Source organism: Cornus florida, unplaced genomic scaffold, assembly GCF_030987335.1.
Source record: "Cornus florida cultivar Cherokee Brave unplaced genomic scaffold, ASM3098733v1 CherokeeBrave_3.0.0_Hap2_Chr11, whole genome shotgun sequence".
Classification (NCBI taxonomy): domain Eukaryota; kingdom Viridiplantae; phylum Streptophyta; class Magnoliopsida; order Cornales; family Cornaceae; genus Cornus; species Cornus florida.
This window is the reverse complement of record NW_026775581.1, coordinates 120,375,722-120,393,592: the sequence shown is the minus strand read 5'-3', so window position 1 is coordinate 120,393,592 and position 17,871 is coordinate 120,375,722. Positions and strand designations below refer to the sequence as shown.

General features: G+C 41.2%; 2 protein-coding genes across 4 annotated transcripts; one reads left to right on the top strand and one right to left on the bottom strand.

The window, feature by feature from the left end:
• Positions 1–1,438: 1,438 nt before the first annotated feature.
• On the bottom strand, positions 1,439–16,576 carry LOC132283314 (uncharacterized). 3 transcript variants are annotated; one of them, XM_059785252.1, is made up of 2 exons: positions 15,271–16,576; positions 1,439–1,987 (listed from the first exon to the last, which is right to left on the bottom strand). In XM_059785252.1, exon 1 carries the CDS (start codon positions 16,373–16,375, stop codon positions 15,275–15,277), a length of 1,101 nt encoding a protein of 366 aa, XP_059641235.1. In that variant the 5' UTR covers positions 16,376–16,576; the 3' UTR covers positions 1,439–1,987; positions 15,271–15,274. The 3 variants fall into 3 exon arrangements, with proteins under 3 accessions (XP_059641235.1, XP_059641236.1, XP_059641237.1); XM_059785253.1 differs by having other exon boundaries at positions 1,439–1,980; XM_059785254.1 differs by lacking the exon at positions 1,439–1,987 and adding an exon at positions 2,012–2,968.
• On the top strand, positions 6,658–7,160 carry LOC132282000 (uncharacterized). Its single transcript, XM_059783644.1, has 2 exons — positions 6,658–6,857; positions 6,926–7,160. Exons 1-2 carry the CDS (start codon positions 6,658–6,660, stop codon positions 7,158–7,160), a joined length of 435 nt encoding a protein of 144 aa, XP_059639627.1.
• Positions 16,577–17,871: the final 1,295 nt, after the last annotated feature.

The window sequence follows — 17,871 nt, the reverse complement described above, 5'->3', positions numbered from 1 at the left end:
TGGGCCTATGGGCCTTGTTATTTTGTTTCTCTTCTATTGGGCCAATGGGCCTTGGTTTTTCAGCCCAAAGCTGAAGCTTAATGTAATTTACCTTAATAATAGTATATAATTTGCTTGACTTTCAGATTATAAACCCTGATCTTTTTCATATTTATCACTGCAATCCACATGATGAAGAGTGAAGACAACAATTTCCATTATTCAAATTTTTCTACTTTGATTGTCCTTGATCTCGTTTATTTATTATGTTTTATATACTAAAGAATTATATAAATTATTTTTTTATAAAATATTTTGCAAGAACTGATTGTCAAGGCTAAGCGCTTGCACAAGGGCGGCTCAATATAATTTGAGGCCTTAGGTGAAAAAAATAAAAAATTATTTAATAGAATAAAAGTTTAAAATCATTCAAAATCTTGTGACGGAGTGAGGTTGTAAATTGTAGGAGTGGAGAAGATGAAAATAAAAAAAAATTAAAAAATTATAATGAGAGGAGAAAAATATGTGAGGAAAAAAAAATAAAAAATAAAAAATAAAAGAGAAGAAGTTAATAGGTCTCTTGCAAAAATATAGAAAGTTTTACAAGTCTCACCACAATGGATAGTATTTATGGTTGGTGTAATGATAATAAGGAGTAATATATGTATATATGTGTGCATACGCTCATGTAATAAGGATGAGAGTGAAAAAAAAAAAAAAAAAAAAAAAAAAAAAAAAAAAAGTAATAGAAATATAGAAATATTTTGGGCCTAATATTAAATCTCTCTATTGATTGAGGTTAATAAATTATTTAGGTACCTTACAAAAAATAAGTAAAAAATTTGGGGGCACCCAAAACACAAAAAAAAAAAAAAGAAGAAAAAGGTGATAAATCTTTTAGATCACTGTTAAATTCCTCTATTTCTTGTTGTTTAATAATTAAAATAATTATTTTAAAAAAATTATAATATATAAAGAAATGAAAAGTTATGAAGCCTTTTTTATTAATTAGGGGCCTTAGGCGACCGCCTAACTTGCCTAAGACTCCAACCTTCCCTGGACCTGTGCTTGCAACCGAGCTACAAGTTTAAATTAGATAGTGTTAACACCCGTTTTTATATGCCCAAGGCCCTTCCCGTTCAAATGCAACACAAGACAATAACGCATTCGAATCATGTTATTCGGTTCTACCTGAGAACCAACAATATTAAATTATGCACACACATATACTTATTACTCACACCCGAGTTCAAATCCCTCCCTCCTCTCCTTTTGAGAATGAATATGTCATATACATTGAATTGAAGACCCTTTCAATCGGTTCAAGTGCATGATTTTGCTATGAAGGAAATGAGAGCATGCGGTTATGCATTATAATTAAGCACAAAATCAGTGGACGATTCGTTAGTCCCTTTCTCCATAGATTAAACACAAAGAAGAGCAGTACAGTAAGTATGAATTTGTTGCATATGTTCTCTTATTCGAGTTGAGTTTGAAGGCTCTTGAACTGGAAATAGATTTGAAAAAACATCACTCCAAGCTCTAAAAGTCAGGAAGGAAAAAAAAGGCAAGAAGTTACCATGACTTTGCATGATAAAGGAGAGAAGATAGCCAACAAAAGGCTAACACCATTCAACCTTTACATCAAAGGCTTTCAATTCTTTCGTCATCTTTTGAGGTTTCTACACAGCTTCAATAGAGTAAAAAATATTTACATTCTTGAGTAGGATATGGAGAACATAAAACCCTAAGTGAGATATGGTCAGTTGACCCAAAAGGGGCCATAATAATACTCGTGATCTCTCCCAAAGAATCCTCCGTAGGTAGCTTCTACTTTCATTTCTTGGCCTCTCATGGTACAAGAGCTCTTCTAATTATTTGTTGTTGGCCTTCTCTAAGGTTGTGAGAGTTCTTACTGTTTGAGAGTGTTTGGAGAATAACAGGCTAGCCCAGTACACGAGGCTCCCATCAATGTAGGGTCTGATGTACACAGCATTACCCCTGCATGCTGAGAAATTTGTTTATGTGATGAACCAGTGACAACTAACTCACAATTAAGCAACCTTACTGTTGCACCAAGGCTGACCCTCAATAATATAAATTATACAACTACTCTTGCATAATAATTCAAATTATAATAATAGTTTCAACTTTATAAATGCATCTTAAAAACTAATCCAACTTCATTAGTAGAACAAAAAATACAGCTAAAATTATATCAGCATTAAAAAATAATAATAAATCAAATCGAGGGACCTTCTGTTCCAAACTACAAATATCTACTTATTTATTTTTCTAGTAAATCAGAACTCCCTGCACACTAAATCCTTTCAAATATATAAAATAAAACACAGAAATAAGGTGCATGAGCATGAGCATGAGGTGCCTATCAGCAAGAAAGAGATGACAATGACATGAATAGGATCCTTAGGAAAGAGCCACAATGGGTAAAGTCCATATCCACCAAATGCAACTCTCATGAACAGGACACAAATAACAATAACGATGATGATAATAATAATAATATAATAAAAACCTTTTGGGATGGCAGGCTAAGAGAAATGCTAATGCAGATATATACATACATATTACATATACATAATTAATCTATAATGAAGCATAATCAACATTTGCCAGAGGTGTTCTTGTGGAAATAGCATCCACATACAAACATGGTAAAACCCATTTCATTTTGAACTAATCTAAACCGATAAAATATACAGAATCCAGGTGGTCTCTGTTCTGCAATTGCATATATTCCAGACAGCATGAAAAAATTAGGAATCAATCCCCAGAAACATATATATGTTTTTAAAATAAGTAATCAACCCCGGAAACATAATCACGGGGAAGAAGGTAGATTCATCATTTTACAGAAACAAAAACGACTCACACAGAGAGCATGAGTCAAGACTCAAATTTTGTTGGTGGGTAACTACAGCGGTAACAGCCCAAAGGGTACTCCATTGCCATGAAAAATACCTTATTCCTACAAGGATAAACAAACATTAAAATGCATCATGATCTCGTGCCTTCAACAGTTGGATTGAGAGACTATGAGAGGTGAGTCATTGGTCCAACAATTAAGGCTACAAATTCACAATGAGAGTGCTCTTATCGCATACTCTCATGTGCCCTTCGTGATTTCCATTAACCACTTCCCGGTCTTTTCTTTTTTTAACACCTCATTATCCGACTCTTTCAAACCAGCTGCCAAATTCAACCAAATAATTTCTAGCAAGGCTAGTTCACCTAAATAATGTCTAGCTGCCGAACCCTAGGGAAAACAAACTTAAAACATTTGAGAGCATCAGGAAAGAGTTCTTTAAAAAAAACTTATTTACACAACAGACTTGTATTGATAAATCAAGCTAATACCTAGTTGAATTACCAAAACGTAAATAAAGCTGCTACCTGAGGCTATGATACTTTCACATCCTTTAATTATCAGAAGCATTAAACTAAATAATCTTCTTGTTCCCAAAATGCTTTGACCATAATAAAAATTGCAATTCAGCCTGCATAGCCCAGTCATAAAGCAATAACTACAGCTTTGTTAGCAATGGTTACCGGAGTAAAGCGGAACAACAATGCAGAAACCAGACTGAACTTGTTCGGTATAGGAAAAAGAAAAGGGTTTAGAATACCATTTAAATATTCAAAATTTTCATCACAAAGTATTCGATCCGGATGGAGATCAAATGAACACAACCATCCCCCAATAGCTTTTCAAGAGATTTTTGCTAAAGTTGATCAGTCAATGAAGCAAGTATTTTTTACCTGTTGGGGTTGTCACCAAAAATCCTATTTTTCTGTTGTTGCAGCTTAAAACTCAAATCTCACTAAAACAAAATTTTGCGCCAATTAAAAAAGTGTCAAATCTATCGATATGCCCAATATTTTGCTCATGAGAATCATTTTTCTTCTTTTTTATGCATCAACCTAAATAACTCCCAATTATCAGATGATCTTTCAGTATATATATTGCATATAGAACTCTTCTCGCTTGGTAGTCAGTGTCCCACTTGCAAGGAATTTGCCTCATCAGCGACCAGCATCACAATATCAATTTGAATACAAGTCCCATGTTTATGTCCAAACCATTAGGCATATTTGTTGAACTATTCAAGTGAGGGCATTCCATTATGATTGGTTGATATTTAAAAGCCAAAAGAGACTAACCATCAAATGTTCAAGCAATGTGCTTAACATACTTGATATATCAGCTGAGGTTACATTGATGGATGAGCACAGAGAGCACTAATCAGATAAATGAAATTGCATTATATACAAAATTGAGATCACATCGCAGTTCACATGTAAGAGAAACCACTTAATGCAAAAGGCCATAACCTTGATCTATAATCAGTCATGAGCTTCTGAGGATACCAAAAATGACCCGGGCCAAGTACGATCCAGATTGCTAATAGCGGGTCGGGCAAGAGCAACCGCTCAGGACCAAGTCTTCACTAATCAAGCCCAGGACCGGGAAATCATATTGGAAGCCCGATTTCAAATAAAAGGAATTGAGCCCATAACCAAGAACAACCCAGTGTAAGGAGTTAGTTAGGAAGCTTCTAGAAGATCTGTAACAATCTATAAATAGATTGAAAATAAAGGGAAAAGGAGTTGGAAAATCTTTGAAGTGTAGAATTACTCTTTCCGAATTGAGAAGGAAAATTTCTTGCATCTTCAATGGCGTCGTCTGTGGGAACCGATCAAGATTGATTCGCGTTCGATCAAGGCTGATTCATGAAGAAGAAGCTTAATCTCTCGAAACTAGATTCAGGTCGGCGAGATTATGCTCTGTCTTGCACAGACCTGGTTCTAGTTGATCTTTGGAGATTGGAATCAGATCTGAGAAATCTCGATCTATTTACTGAGATCAGATTTGACGAGTTCACGGCAAGTATAGAATCAACAGATTGTAGATCAGATCCGGTGGAAAGAAATTGGAATTTAGCTAGTTTGAGGCCAGATCTAGTGCATTCACATTAGCAGCGGTCAGATCCGATCAAGAATTCACGGTTGATGACTCTACTTCGATCGGGAACGATGATAGGAGGTGAGAGTTCTAATCCACCGGAGAATGGCCAGCAGACGAAGCTTGACGAGTTGATGAGTATGATCAAGGCTCTGAGAAGAGAGAATGCATAATTGCGAGCTGGAATGGAACTTCGAGAAGCCCCGGCGATTCCACGACCACCTCCAGTAGGGGAAAGAGTTATGCAACCCGGTGTGGCTCACCAAGGTGAGCAGGAAGGTAACTATCGCGTGGATCCTCACCGCGAGGAGATCAGACCAGGTGATTTGCCACCAAATGCTCATCACGTGGAAGATCGAGAAGGATCTATCCATCTGGATCTGCATCGTAAGCGAATCGGGCGGGAGGAAGCCGTGGCATTCGATCCATATCAAGAAAGGCTGAGGCAAGAAGAAGCCATGGAGTACGGTCGCAACAAGGCTACACCGTCGTGGCAAAGGGAGTTAACAGAGGAACACTCTTACGATCCTCCTTATCGACCATCAATGGCCACATACGAAGATAGAGGTCTGGACAGGGGGTCTGTTGAACAGAAGTCATTTTCAAAGTATCCAAAGGAGAATGAAGCCCTCCGTTCGTCAGCAAGAACGGTTGCTTCTCCATTTACTGACGCAATCCTGAACGCTCCAACTCCGATGAAGTTTTCCATGCTAGTTTTCATTCTGTTTGATGGAACGAGTGACCCGATCGATCACATTTACCACATTCAGTTGAAGATGGCTCTGAACACCGAGAATGATCGTTTGATGTGCAAGTGCTTTCTTACAAGTTTGACCAGACTAGCGCTCAATTGGTTTAAGAATTTGGCCAAAGGCTCAATCGCTAGCTTCCAAGACTTGTGTGACAAGTTTATAAGCCAGTATTATATGAACAAGCGCTCGGCCAAAGATGTCTCAAGTTTGTTTACAATGAAGCAGCACGAAGAGGAGCGACTCCAAGCTTTCCTCACCAGGTTCAACCTCGTCAAGAGCATGGTAATGGAATGTCATCCATCCACGGCGGTTCAAGCATTCATGCTTGCAATGAACCGAGGGACACCGTTCCACACAAGTCTGGTGGTAAATACGCCGAAGACCATAGACGAGAGAGCTGACGGTTTCGTGCGTTTGGAAGAAGAAGAGGCAGCTAACGCAAGGAAGACGTCGATTATCTCAACAAAGAAGAAGTCCAAAACCAAGATCCGGCAAAAACAAGCTCTGCCATAGCATCAGACCTCCTTGAAGGCAGAGAAGAGGCCTAGAGAAGAGGAGTTGGTCACTCCACTTAAAGTCACTCTCGCAAGGCTATATCAAGAGAACAAAGATAAGTTTCGCCCTCCCCTACCAATTAGACAACCTCTCAAATAGAGAGATCAATCTAAACATTGTGCTTTCTATAGTGATTTTGGTCATCAGACTAACGAATGCAGGAACTTAAGGAGGCAAGTGGAGATGCTGATAGTAAGGGGAGAGTTTGCAGGATATATTCAAGGGCCGGCGGTGGAGCAAAACCGACAGGTAGAACAAGTGAAGAGGAATCAAAAGCCAAGCTAGCATAACGCACAGCCTGTTCGGATAATAAATGCAATTCACGACCGACCTAAGCCGACCGAGGAGTCAGAAGAACTACTCCGAACGCGCCTCCGCCAAGCGTAGATGAAGAGAAGGGTAGGCACCGTAAACGCTCTGCACCAGCAGAGCACATCGGTTCAGATAAAATTCGCCAGAACAGATCTGCTGCGTATACAGGTCCCACATGAAGATCCTCTAGTAGTCAGTTTAACAATGGCAGAGTGCTTGGTGCGGAGAGTTCTGATTGATCCAGGGAGTAGTGCGAATGTCATGCCGCGAATAACGTTTGACCGGCTCGAAATCAAGCCAGAAAACTCAAACCCACTGGAAATTCATTGCTGGGGTTCGATAGGAAACAGGTTGAGCCCATTGGTATGGTAGAATTGCCAGTACAAGCTGCTGAAAAAACTCTGACAGAGAGCTTTGTGGTTGTTGAGATCCATCCGTCTTACAATCTCTTGATGAGAAGAAGATGGATCCACAAGGTCCAGGGAGTCCCATCAACTCTACACCAAGTGATGAGATGCTTGAGCCCGGATGGGAGCAAGGTGATTGACATCCATGGGGATCAGGTCGCAGCCAAGTAATGTTACTCCGTGACAATAAAAGCTGCTAGTAAGGGCAAAGCTCCAGCCCGCCAAGCCTGTAAGACAGAAACAGAGAAGGTTCGCCCCAGAGCACAATCAAATCATAGCTGATGAGATTGACCGATTGCTGGATGCAGGGTTCATCAGAGAAGTTCAGTACCCAGTTTAGCTCCCAAAGGTAGTCGTTGTGCAAAAGAAGAATGGGAAATGGAGGGTATATATTGACTTCACCAATTTAAACAAAGCATGCCCAAATGATAGCTTCCCATTGCCAAAGATTGATCAAATGGTGGATGCCACTACTGGATACGAACGATTAACCTTCCTGGATACTTACTCAGGTTACAACCAAATCCCTATGGACCCAAATGATGACAGAAAACTTTTTTTGTCACCGAACGAGGAATCTACTACTACAAAGTGATGCCGTTTGGACTAAAGAATGTTGGAGCTACTTATCAAAGGTTGGTCAGCAAGATTTTCAAAAATCAGATGGGGAAGACTGTAGAGGCCTATATTGATGACATGGTGGTAAAGAGTAAGAAAAAGGACGATCACTTGGAACACTTGCAAGATGTATTCGGGGTGTTAAGGAGGTATGGAATGAAGCTTAATCCAACCAAGTGCTCGTTCGGCGTGGGTTCTGGCAGTTCCTAGGACACGTGGTCATAACAGAGGGATTGAAGTTAGCCCAGCCCAGGCAGAAGCTCTGATAAAAAATGCAGAACCAAGAACGGTCAAAGAAATGCAAGCACTCACAGGTCGGATAACCGCACCGAGTCAATTCATTTCTAAGCTGTCAGATCGCTATAAACCGTTCTTCGATACAATAAGAGACCATGGAAAGCAGGCCTGGAGGGATGAGCAACGACAGACACTAACCAGCTTGAAAGAATATATGCGGAACCCTCTAGTCTTATCTGCCCCTGAGCCAGGTGAAAAGCTCTTTATGTACCTTGGTGTGTCCAGCGTTGCAACAAGTGCCATTCTGGTGCGCTGTGAAGAAGGTAAGCAGTTCCCGGTGTTTTATGTTAGCATAACAATGGCCAAGCCGGAAAGAAGATATTCAAAGGCCGAACGAGTGATCCTATCATTGGTAAATGCAAAAAGGAAACTCAGGCATTACTTTGAATCCCATCCTATCGTCATTCTGACCACCCTCCCTGTACGGATGATCCTTCATAAGCCAGATCTGTCAGGAAGAATGACAAAGTGGCCATAGAGTTGAGCTCATTTGACATAACATACGAACCTAGAACGGCCATCAAAGGACAAGCGGTGGTTGATTTCCTGCTAGAATGCGATGTAGAAGACCTAGAAGAAGATTTTAGAGGTTTTTCATGGAAGCTCTTCGTAGATGGCTCTTCAAATCAAATGGGGGCAGGAATTGGGATCAAACTGCAAACGCCAGAGGGCACCACGCTGAGTCAAGCGGTTAGACTTGAATTCAGCGCAACCAATAATGAGGCTGAATACGAAGCATGGCTGGCTGGACTGAAGTTGGCTAAAGAATTGAAGGTTAAAAGTCTAGTTGCTTTTAGTGACTCACAGCTGATCATCCGACAGGTGACTGGGGAATATGGAACCAAAGATGAGATAATGGAGGCATGCCGCTCTGCCGTTCTGCGTGAAACAAAAGATTTTGATCAGATTAATTCATCCAATTGCCGAGGGAATATAATGAAGACGCCGATTGATTGGCTTGTAGTGCATCAAGTTCGGGAGAAACATTGGCTAGAGTTATACCAGTTGAAGTGTTGTCTCAGCCTTCCATCTTTGAGGAACCGTCCAGTTCGGACCCTCGGCAAGTTAATGTCATACCATACGAGCCGAGCTGGATTAACCCAATCATGACTTTCATACGGGATGGTGTGTTGCCCGAGCGGAAAGATGAGGCAAGGAAAATCAGGTCAAACGCTGCAAAGTATGATATTGTGCACAATCAGTTGTATATAAGGTCTTTCTCCGGACCGTACTTGAAATGTGTCACCCCCACAGAAGCTAGGCAGATCTTACGAACTATCCATGAGGGGGTGTGTGGCAATCATTCAGGAGGAAGATCTCTAGCGCACAAAGCAATGACACGGGGATATTTTTGGCCTAACATGTCACAAGATGCGAAAGAGTTCTCTAGAAGATGCGATAAATGCCAAAAGTTCGGACCATTGATTCACCAACCACCTGAAGATTTGCACGTAATGGCCAAGCCATGGCCTTTCGCGCAATGGGGGATGGATGTGGTTGGCCCTCTGCCGACCGCAAGGTCACAGAACAAATACGTTCTGCTAGCAACAGATTACTTTACCAAATGGGTCGAGGCAGAGCCATATCCCAGTGTGACCCAAACTCAAGTAAGACGCTTCATCTGGAGTAATATTATTTGTCGCTTTGGCGTACCAAGGTTGATCATTCTGGACAATGGGACTAATCTCGACAGCAAGCAAGTGAGGGAGTTGCTAGAAGAGTATGGAATCAATCAAAAGTTGGCAACGGTCAGCCATCCGCAGGCAAATGGTCAAGCTGAGATCACGAACAGAACAATCTTTGCTTGTATCAAGAAGAAGCTTGAAGATGAAAAAGGGAAAAGGTTGGATGAGCTTCCGAATGTCTTGTGGGCTTATAGAACAACCCCGATATGACCGACCGGGGAAAGCCCATTCACTATGGCGTACGGCACCGAGGCAGTAATACCAGTCGAGCACTTAATTCCAACTGTTCGAAGTTTAGCATGGAATCAAGAGCAGAACGATAGCATGTTGAAGTTTAGCCACGATCTGCTGGAAGAGAAAAGAGATGCAGCGGTAATAAGGCTCGCATCTTATCAGTAGACACTCGTGAATAGCCACAACAAAAGAGTGAAGCATAGAGACTTTGCACCTGGCAATCTGGTTCTGAAAAAGAAGGTGGGGATTGTCAAAAAGATGATGTCACCATGGGAAGCCCCATACAGAGTGGCTGAAACCATAGGAAAAGGGGTATACGTGTTAGAGACTATGGCTGGAAGGTTGGTCAACAAACCATGGAATGCCACGTCTCTGAAAAAGTACTACTAGTGAAAGATTGAATTACATTTTAAGCAATATTCATTCAGAGTTAAGCTCTTACAAATGTATAGACCTCGCAAGGATATATAAAAGGAATTCAGTTGGTTTAAAAAATTGAATTGAACAAAGAGCATTTTTCTTGAAATAAAAAGTGGTAAGTGGCATTCTAGCCAAGCGCCAAGCATTTAGCTAAGTAAGTGGCAAATGGTACTAAGAACTAAACGCCAAACACTTGCTAAAAATAAAAGTCAAGTGGCAAGTGGCAAGTGGCATTCTAGCCGAGCGCCAGGCACTTAGCCAAGTAAGTGGCAAATGGCATTAAGAGCCGAACGCCAAACACTTGCGCAAAAATAAAAAGTAGCAAGTGGCATTCTAGCCAAGCGCCAAACATTTAGCCAAGTAAGTGGCAAATGGCACTAAGAGCCGAACGCTAAACACTTGCTCAAGTGGCATTCTAGCCGAGCGCAAAGCACTTAGCCAAGTAAGTGGCAAATGGCACTAAGAGCCGAATGCCAAACACTTGTGTAGAAATAAAAAGTGGTAAGTGGCATTCTAGTCGAGCGCCAAGTATTGAGCCAAGTGGCAAATGGCACTAAGAGCCGAACGCCAAACAGTTGCTAAAAATAAAAGTCAAGTGACAAGTAGCATTCTAGCCAAGCGCTAGGCACTAAGTCAAGTAAGTGGCAAATGGCACTAAGAGCCGAACGCCAAACCTTATGAAAACTAAGTGGCAAGTGGCATTCTAACCGAGCACCAGGCACTTAGCCAAGTAAGTGGCAAATGGCACTAAGAGCCGAACGCCAAACACTTGCGCAGAAATAAAAAGTGGTAAGTGGCATTCTAGCCGAGCGCCAAGCATTTAGCCAAGTGGCAAATGGCACTAAGAGCCGAGCGCCAAACACTTGCTAAAAATAAAAATCAAGTGGCAAGTGGCATTCTAACTAAGCGCCAGGCACTAAGCCAAGTAAGTGGTAAATGGCACTAAGAGTCAAACGCCAAACACTTGCGCAGAAATAAAAGCCAAGTGACAAGTGGCATTCTAGCCAAGCGCCAAACACTTAGCCAAATAAGTGGCAAATGGCATCACGAGTCGAACGCCAAACACTTGTGAAATGAAAACCAAATAGAAAAATTAAACTGTCAGCTCATTCAAGAACAGGTTGAAGAATAAAAGCTTTGCAAAACAGAATTGTCACTTCATTCATCACAAAATAGTTCTTGAAGTACATGAGTTGACATTAAAATAAAAGGGAAAATAACTACAAAAGTCAACAGAACGCTAATCTGAAGTATCCTCTCTTATGCCGGATCCATTGCTTGCCCCATCATCACCAGCTAGCTCGCTGTTTCCCTCTCCGTCATTGGCTGCATTACCGTCTCTGGAGGGAGAGTTAAGATGGATGATCTCCACAGTCGGTAAAGCTCTGTCAAAGGCAACAGATGTGGAAGGAACGATGGTGGTGATGGGAGGAACATTCAGAGGACGAAAAGGTGGGATGACCCCTGAAGCTGCAATCTCATTGCACTCAATAAAAATGTTTTCAGCAGGAGCAGGGAGTGGATCTTGGTAAGTGTTCAGCGGGTTGATATCCAAGGAGGCATCTAGTTCATCTGGACCCGCACAGGTGCTTGATTCGCCCTCAGAGGGAGCACTATCAATAAAACCATCTCTGTACCCCTCGGCATATCTTAGAGCCCCTATCCTAGTGAAACGAGCATGGAGAGCTCTCATGCCACCATCAACTCTGCCTATGACGTTCAACAAAGTAGAGCGTTCATTTGAGAACTTTTCTTCAGAATTGGAGTGGGTCAACCGTTCAGCGATCAGAGTGCGCTGAAGGTCCCCCTTTTCTGCCCTCAGAGCATTCCTTTCTGTCTGTGCGACGTTCTTCTCTGTCTTCAGAACGTCAACCTCGTCTTGAAGAGAATCTCGCTCAGCCCTTAGAGCGTTCCTCTCAGCCCTCAGAGCGTCCATCTCCCTCTTTGACTCATTCAGCTTAACCAACAGCTCTGAGTTATTGGCTTCGGTTGCCCTCTCTGAGTCAACAGATCTTTTAAGACCAGCAGAGAGGGATTTGATCTTCTTGTTCAGAGTTTCAATACTCTTCTGGAAAGTAAACATCCTAAATAGAGTCTGCACAAAGGCAAATGTGTTCTGATAAGTACAAATGTCAAATAATCAGAACGGGAAAAACAAAAAAGTAAAAAGGAGAGGAAAAATTACCTCAACTGCAGCTGCTGGGATGCGTTGGTACATTTCATTGAAGGTCATTTTGTTCTGAACCTCAATGCCTTTGAGAGTCCAAAAGCCCTTGTAGAAGGCAAAGGATGTGACTGGGTCTTTGAACAAAGAATCAATGGGAGCAATAACTGACCCATCCTCACGACTAAGCAAGGGACGCCATGGGGTCACTGTTGGTGAAAAGCTGGAGGTTCTAGCTAATTCACCCTCCTGAATGGATAGCTGAGGAGTGGGGACAGAATTGGTGACCCTGAAAGAAGTTCGGGCACTTCGAGCTGGGAGAGGTCACTTTGATCAGAACTACCCTCAGGCATAGGTCTTTTTCCGAGTCTGATTTCTGAAACGTCAGCTCGGGTGAGAGGAGATCCTTCAGCGTTTTGAGAAAAGCCACCAACATTCTGAGCACCCTGTGGGGAAGCTTCAGTCAAAATGTCAGGCTGAACTTCAGCTGAGATTGATGCAGAGGACCCAACAATCGGGTGCTCGGTAGTCTGGGCCATAACCGGGACGGTTGAGGTGGCCGCAGTGATGGCAGGTGCAGTTGAAGGAGTGGGGACAGAACGCCTCCTCCTACTGAAAGAAGGAATTTGGATATTCTCCATGGTGGATCCAAGGACGAATATGTCAGAGAGATTGTCAGGGGTGAGCAGGTAAGTGGCTGAGAGGATGTTATTCAGAACTCTCTCCTTCAGAATGTCAAGCCTGGCCTGCAAAGGCTGTAAACCAATTCGTCATGATTTATTTGAAGGCATTTACAAAGAAAAGTACAAAAACGAGGAAGGCAGGATTCACAGTGGCAGTCAGTGGGATGTTTCTTAAATTTCTTATACTGAGGGACAGAGCACTCTCCAAAAGTGGTTGGGATAGGGAAGGTCTGAGCGAATGGAGTTCACCAATTTCCATTAACCCCAATTAAGGTTTTCCTCCAACCCTTTTCAAATGAGAGCTTGTCCGTACAGATAGATCGCTTCTCGATGGGAAAGAAGTGAAAATACATTTCGTTGGTTCTGATTTTGGTAACTCGATAGCAAAGTAAAAGGTCTATGATATCTAAGTCAAGACCCCTATCACAATTCAAAATCAAAAGGACCAATATTACCCTAAGGAAGTTGGGGTTAACCTGAAGAAGGGAAAGCCCTAATTTACTGAAGACATAACAAAAGAACAGGTGTAAGGGAAATCTGATTACATTCAAATGAAGAGCTGAGAAGAGAATCTCCCCAAGAAGGAGACCCTCATCGGAGCTCTCATCCAGATCCATGGGATAAACCCTGAGGGAGACGTCGTTTGGGATGTTATTCCTTGAACGAATAGCATTCAAGTCAAGGGGAGCCATTAAAAAAGGGGAAGAAATTTTTAAGTGTAAATTCCTTTCTTCTAAAGAGAGTATCAAGAGAAAGGAACTAACCTTGGAAAGGGAGTTTGCAAAGTACCCTGTAACAAAGCGAAAGTCGAATCGCAAAGCGAAAAAACTCGCCGGAGAAAACAAGGGAAGCCCGCTGGAGAATACAGATAAGTGATAGAGATAATCGATGAAGATGACGCTGGAGGATGGAGGTGAGAAAGGTTGAAGAAAGACAAAAAGTGAGAAGTTGTGGTTTTTAAAGTGAAAATGGTTCAACATCCAAGAAGCTATGGTAAAGATGGTGCAGCCGATCTCAAAGTGTGGGTCTCTGAACCAACCGTTCGCTTCCCCACGTCACCGCTTCGAGCCGTCATGTCATGGTTATGTCCTTTCGATAATCTCACCCTAATTGGGGGCAGATGAGGATACCAAAAATAACCTGGGCCAGGTACCTGATTGCTAATAGCGGGTCGGGCAAGAGCAACCGCTCTGGACCAAGTCTTCACTAATCAAGCCCAGGACCGGGAAATTATGTTGGAAGCCCGATTTCAGATAAAAGGAATTGAGCCAATAACCAAGAAGAGCCTAGAAGAACAGCCCAGTGTAAGGAGTTAGTTAGGAAGCTTCTAGAAAATCTGTAACAATCTATAAAGAGACTGAAAATAGAGGGAAAAGGGGTTGGAAAATCTTTGAAGTGTAGAATTACTCTTTCCGAATTGAGAGGGAAAATTTCTTGCATCTTCAGCCTCCCGCCTCCTACAACTTGCTCAAAAAAGTGAAAATGGAAAGGGAAAAACAGTATCTCCTGGCCTTCGTCATTGAGATTAAAAGCACCAACGGTTCTAAGAAAGAATCTAAGAGGTAACTGTCTATCCAAAGGACAGTCTGTTTCATGACCATCCGGAATGATATCATGCATAGATGTTTAAAAGATTCAGTAACAATCCCTTATAATCAAAATATCCACATCCTCTTTGTAACATAAGAAGTTTGATTTATTGTTAGCCATATATATGAACTCAACAAAGTGTGCACTGAACAACAAATAAGACCAGTAAGATTTAGGATGTAGACCAGTAATTTAAGTTCATGAATCCTCAGAAAGTTACATTTAAGGAACAACCAGTATCATAGATGTCAGTTCATATCTCATTCAGCCCAACAGATTGCAAAACCATGGGCACACAATCACATCCTATGCAAAAGCTTTGTGTATAAACATAAAACTCCTCCCATGTGGAGGGGGATAAAATACATAAGCCAAATCAACCATTTATCTAAAATTAGCATGAGACACCAAAGAAGCAAGTGCAAAATTAGATAACTAAAGTAGTAATCAGTAAATGAAAATGAAGTTACAAGATTAAGAAATAAGTCCCTTAAGCACATTATGAATAACAAATATTCAACAATGAGAAACACATACAAAAAAATGAAGCTTGAAGGGAAAAGACGGGGTATCATTAACAGAACAAATACCTCCTCATATCCGAGTAGACGATGAATCAAAATCATCAGGAGCAACTCGAGCAATCCAATTGCTCAGCGTCCTTTTAATATCAGAGTGATTAACATAAGCCAATTCGTACATGCTACACAAATTCACCACAAGAGTTTCATTCAATGCCACGGTAGGTATACTCTCCAATGCACTTTCCAAAACCTTGATGGAATCCGATAAATCCCTCAAATACATCAAGCAAATCGCCTTGTTGTTGATTGCCACCACATCCGAACCGTCCCTCTCAACGCACTCGTCGTACTCCCTCACCGCGGACACATAATCCTTCCCAACCAAATATATCAATGCTTTGTTCCTACTCACAAGGTTCCTCAACTCAACCTCACCCTTGCCCTCCTTCACCAAACCCTCAATCATATCAAAAGTTGCTTTTGCCCTTTCCAAATCTCCGATTTGCATCTGAATAAACCCTAGCTTCGACAACAACACTGGATTCTTCGTATCACCACTACGATTGATCAAATCGTTAACCAAATTCAAACACACACCAAATTCTTTATTGCTCAAATGGTGACTGATTAGCGAATTGATCACGAAACACTCACGTTTCCGCCACAATTCGTCAGAAACGCTCAAATTCTTCGATTCATTGTCGGTTAATTTTGTTCGTACTAAGTCAAGAAGCAAATAGAATCGATCTAGGGTTTCTTGGCGCTTACCGAGTTTGGAGGGGAGTTCGGCGTGGAGCCAGCGGAGGGCGAAGGGGACCATGGAGCCGGAGCGGTTGGGGTAGTGCTGAGGGTAGGATTGGTAATTGTATTGAGAGGAGTCGAGGTCGTCTTCGAGCGAGTCGAGCTCGGCGGAGGCATCGGAGAAGCGGCGGAGCTTGGTGAGGGCGAGGAGGTTGTAGGAGAGGTAGGTAAGGTGCTCATGGGGCTTGGAGAGGAGAGAGAGCTTGCGAGCGCGAGCGACTTTATCGAGGATGGAGCGCCACGAGCCGCGACAGGCGAGGTCTTGGAGGGAGGAGAGCTCGTGGCAGAGATCGTTGAGCGAGCCGAACTGGTTGGTGAGGGGATCGGAGGTTAGGGTTTGGTGTTCTTCGGCTTCGTCGACGGTGTCCATGGTGGTGGAATCGGGTGGTCGTGGCGGGGAATGCTATTGTGCACCGGGGTGGAAGGTGGGTGGTGGTGAAGTGGATCACGTGACTTGATTGCTGTTGAGTTACAATTTACAGAAGTGAAGACTTGCAGGGATCGAGCGATACAATTTACAGAAGTGAAGACTTGCAGGGATCGAGCTCTTTCCAAGATTTGTTAGACATTGAGATGTTATGCACGCGTATTAAGCAACTGCAGCGGGCTCTTCAAGCCCATTTTCCTCTAGCAAAAGGGCTTTTGGGCGTGCAGCGGCCTAGTCAAAAATAGTTAGGCCCAATTTTGCTCGCGGATTGACTCTCGATATTCATCGAGCTGGCCCACAATTGCTGGAAATTTTTTTTTTGTTTTTTTATTACAAAACGGCACAATTGCAAAAATAGTTAGGCCCAATTTTGCTTGCGGGCTGGCTCGCGATATTCATCGAGCTGGCCCGCGATCGCTGGAATTTTTTTTTTTGTTTTTTTATTGCAAAACGGCGCCGTTTTTGGTTGCCTTTTTTGTTTTTTCTTCCAACGGTTGTACATAGTGATTGTTCAGAATTTTTTTTTGAAAAAACATAAAAATAGGTTATTTAGAGCTCTTTTTTTTTGAAAAAATAAAATAAAAAAAATTCATTAAAAAATATATATATTGTTTAGGCATTGTTTGTCCAAAAAATAATTCTTTTGGCACAAAAATAAATTTAAATTTTTTTTTTTGTTTTTTCCCTTAAAATTTGGTTTTTTTAAAAAAAAAAAATTGCTTTAAATTTTAAATTTGTACCACAAATAGTGCATTTGGAAGTTAAGACACTGTTTGGCTGACAGTGCCTTAACGGTTATAATTTTAAAAAAAAGTTTAAAAATTCAAAAAAAAAATAACTTTATTAAAAAATAATAATAATAATTAAAAATTTTAAAATATCTATAAATACCCCAACTCCTACCATCACTCATCACATCTAACACATCCCTATTATCTAACACATCTCTGGTATCTTTGAATTCACGGTCCGCCCAAAAGTTCATATAGGATTTTGTAATCCTTGGTCTATTTATTTTCTTATTCCAATTTAGGAAATTGTATTGTTTAAGTTATTTTTAATTATTTTGTTTAATTTGTTTTTTTTAATCCATAATGGATAATGTATTGTTTCAAGTTATAATATCAATCGTAGTTTTTTTTAATAATTTGAAAAAATATTGTTTAATTGAAAAATATTGCCATTGAGAAAATATAGCCGTTACAAATATAACCGTTAAAAATATAGCCTTTGGGAAAAAAATTTAATATATATATATATAAACATATATTTTTTATAAAGCGAAAATTCGGAAAGCCTATGCATGTTTCTGGAGAGCAAAAGTTGCTGACGTGGCTTTTGGAATTACTGACGTGACTCTTGAAAAAGCTGATGTGGCATTTTTAGAGAGCCAAAATCCGGATAGGCTGGTGCAGATGGCCATATAGTACCAGTATTAT

Excerpts from the sequence above, each read along its gene's own strand:
- LOC132283314 (XM_059785252.1), bottom strand. The coding sequence starts at position 16,375 with ATGGACACCGTCGACGAAGCCGAAGAACACCAAACCCTAACCTCCGAT.
- LOC132282000 (XM_059783644.1), top strand. The coding sequence starts at position 6,658 with ATGAAGAGAAGGGTAGGCACCGTAAACGCTCTGCACCAGCAGAGCACA. Across the intron at positions 6,858-6,925 it reads AATGTCATGCCGCGAATAAC|GAAACAGGTTGAGCCCATTG; the intron begins GTTTGACCGGCT and ends GGGGTTCGATAG.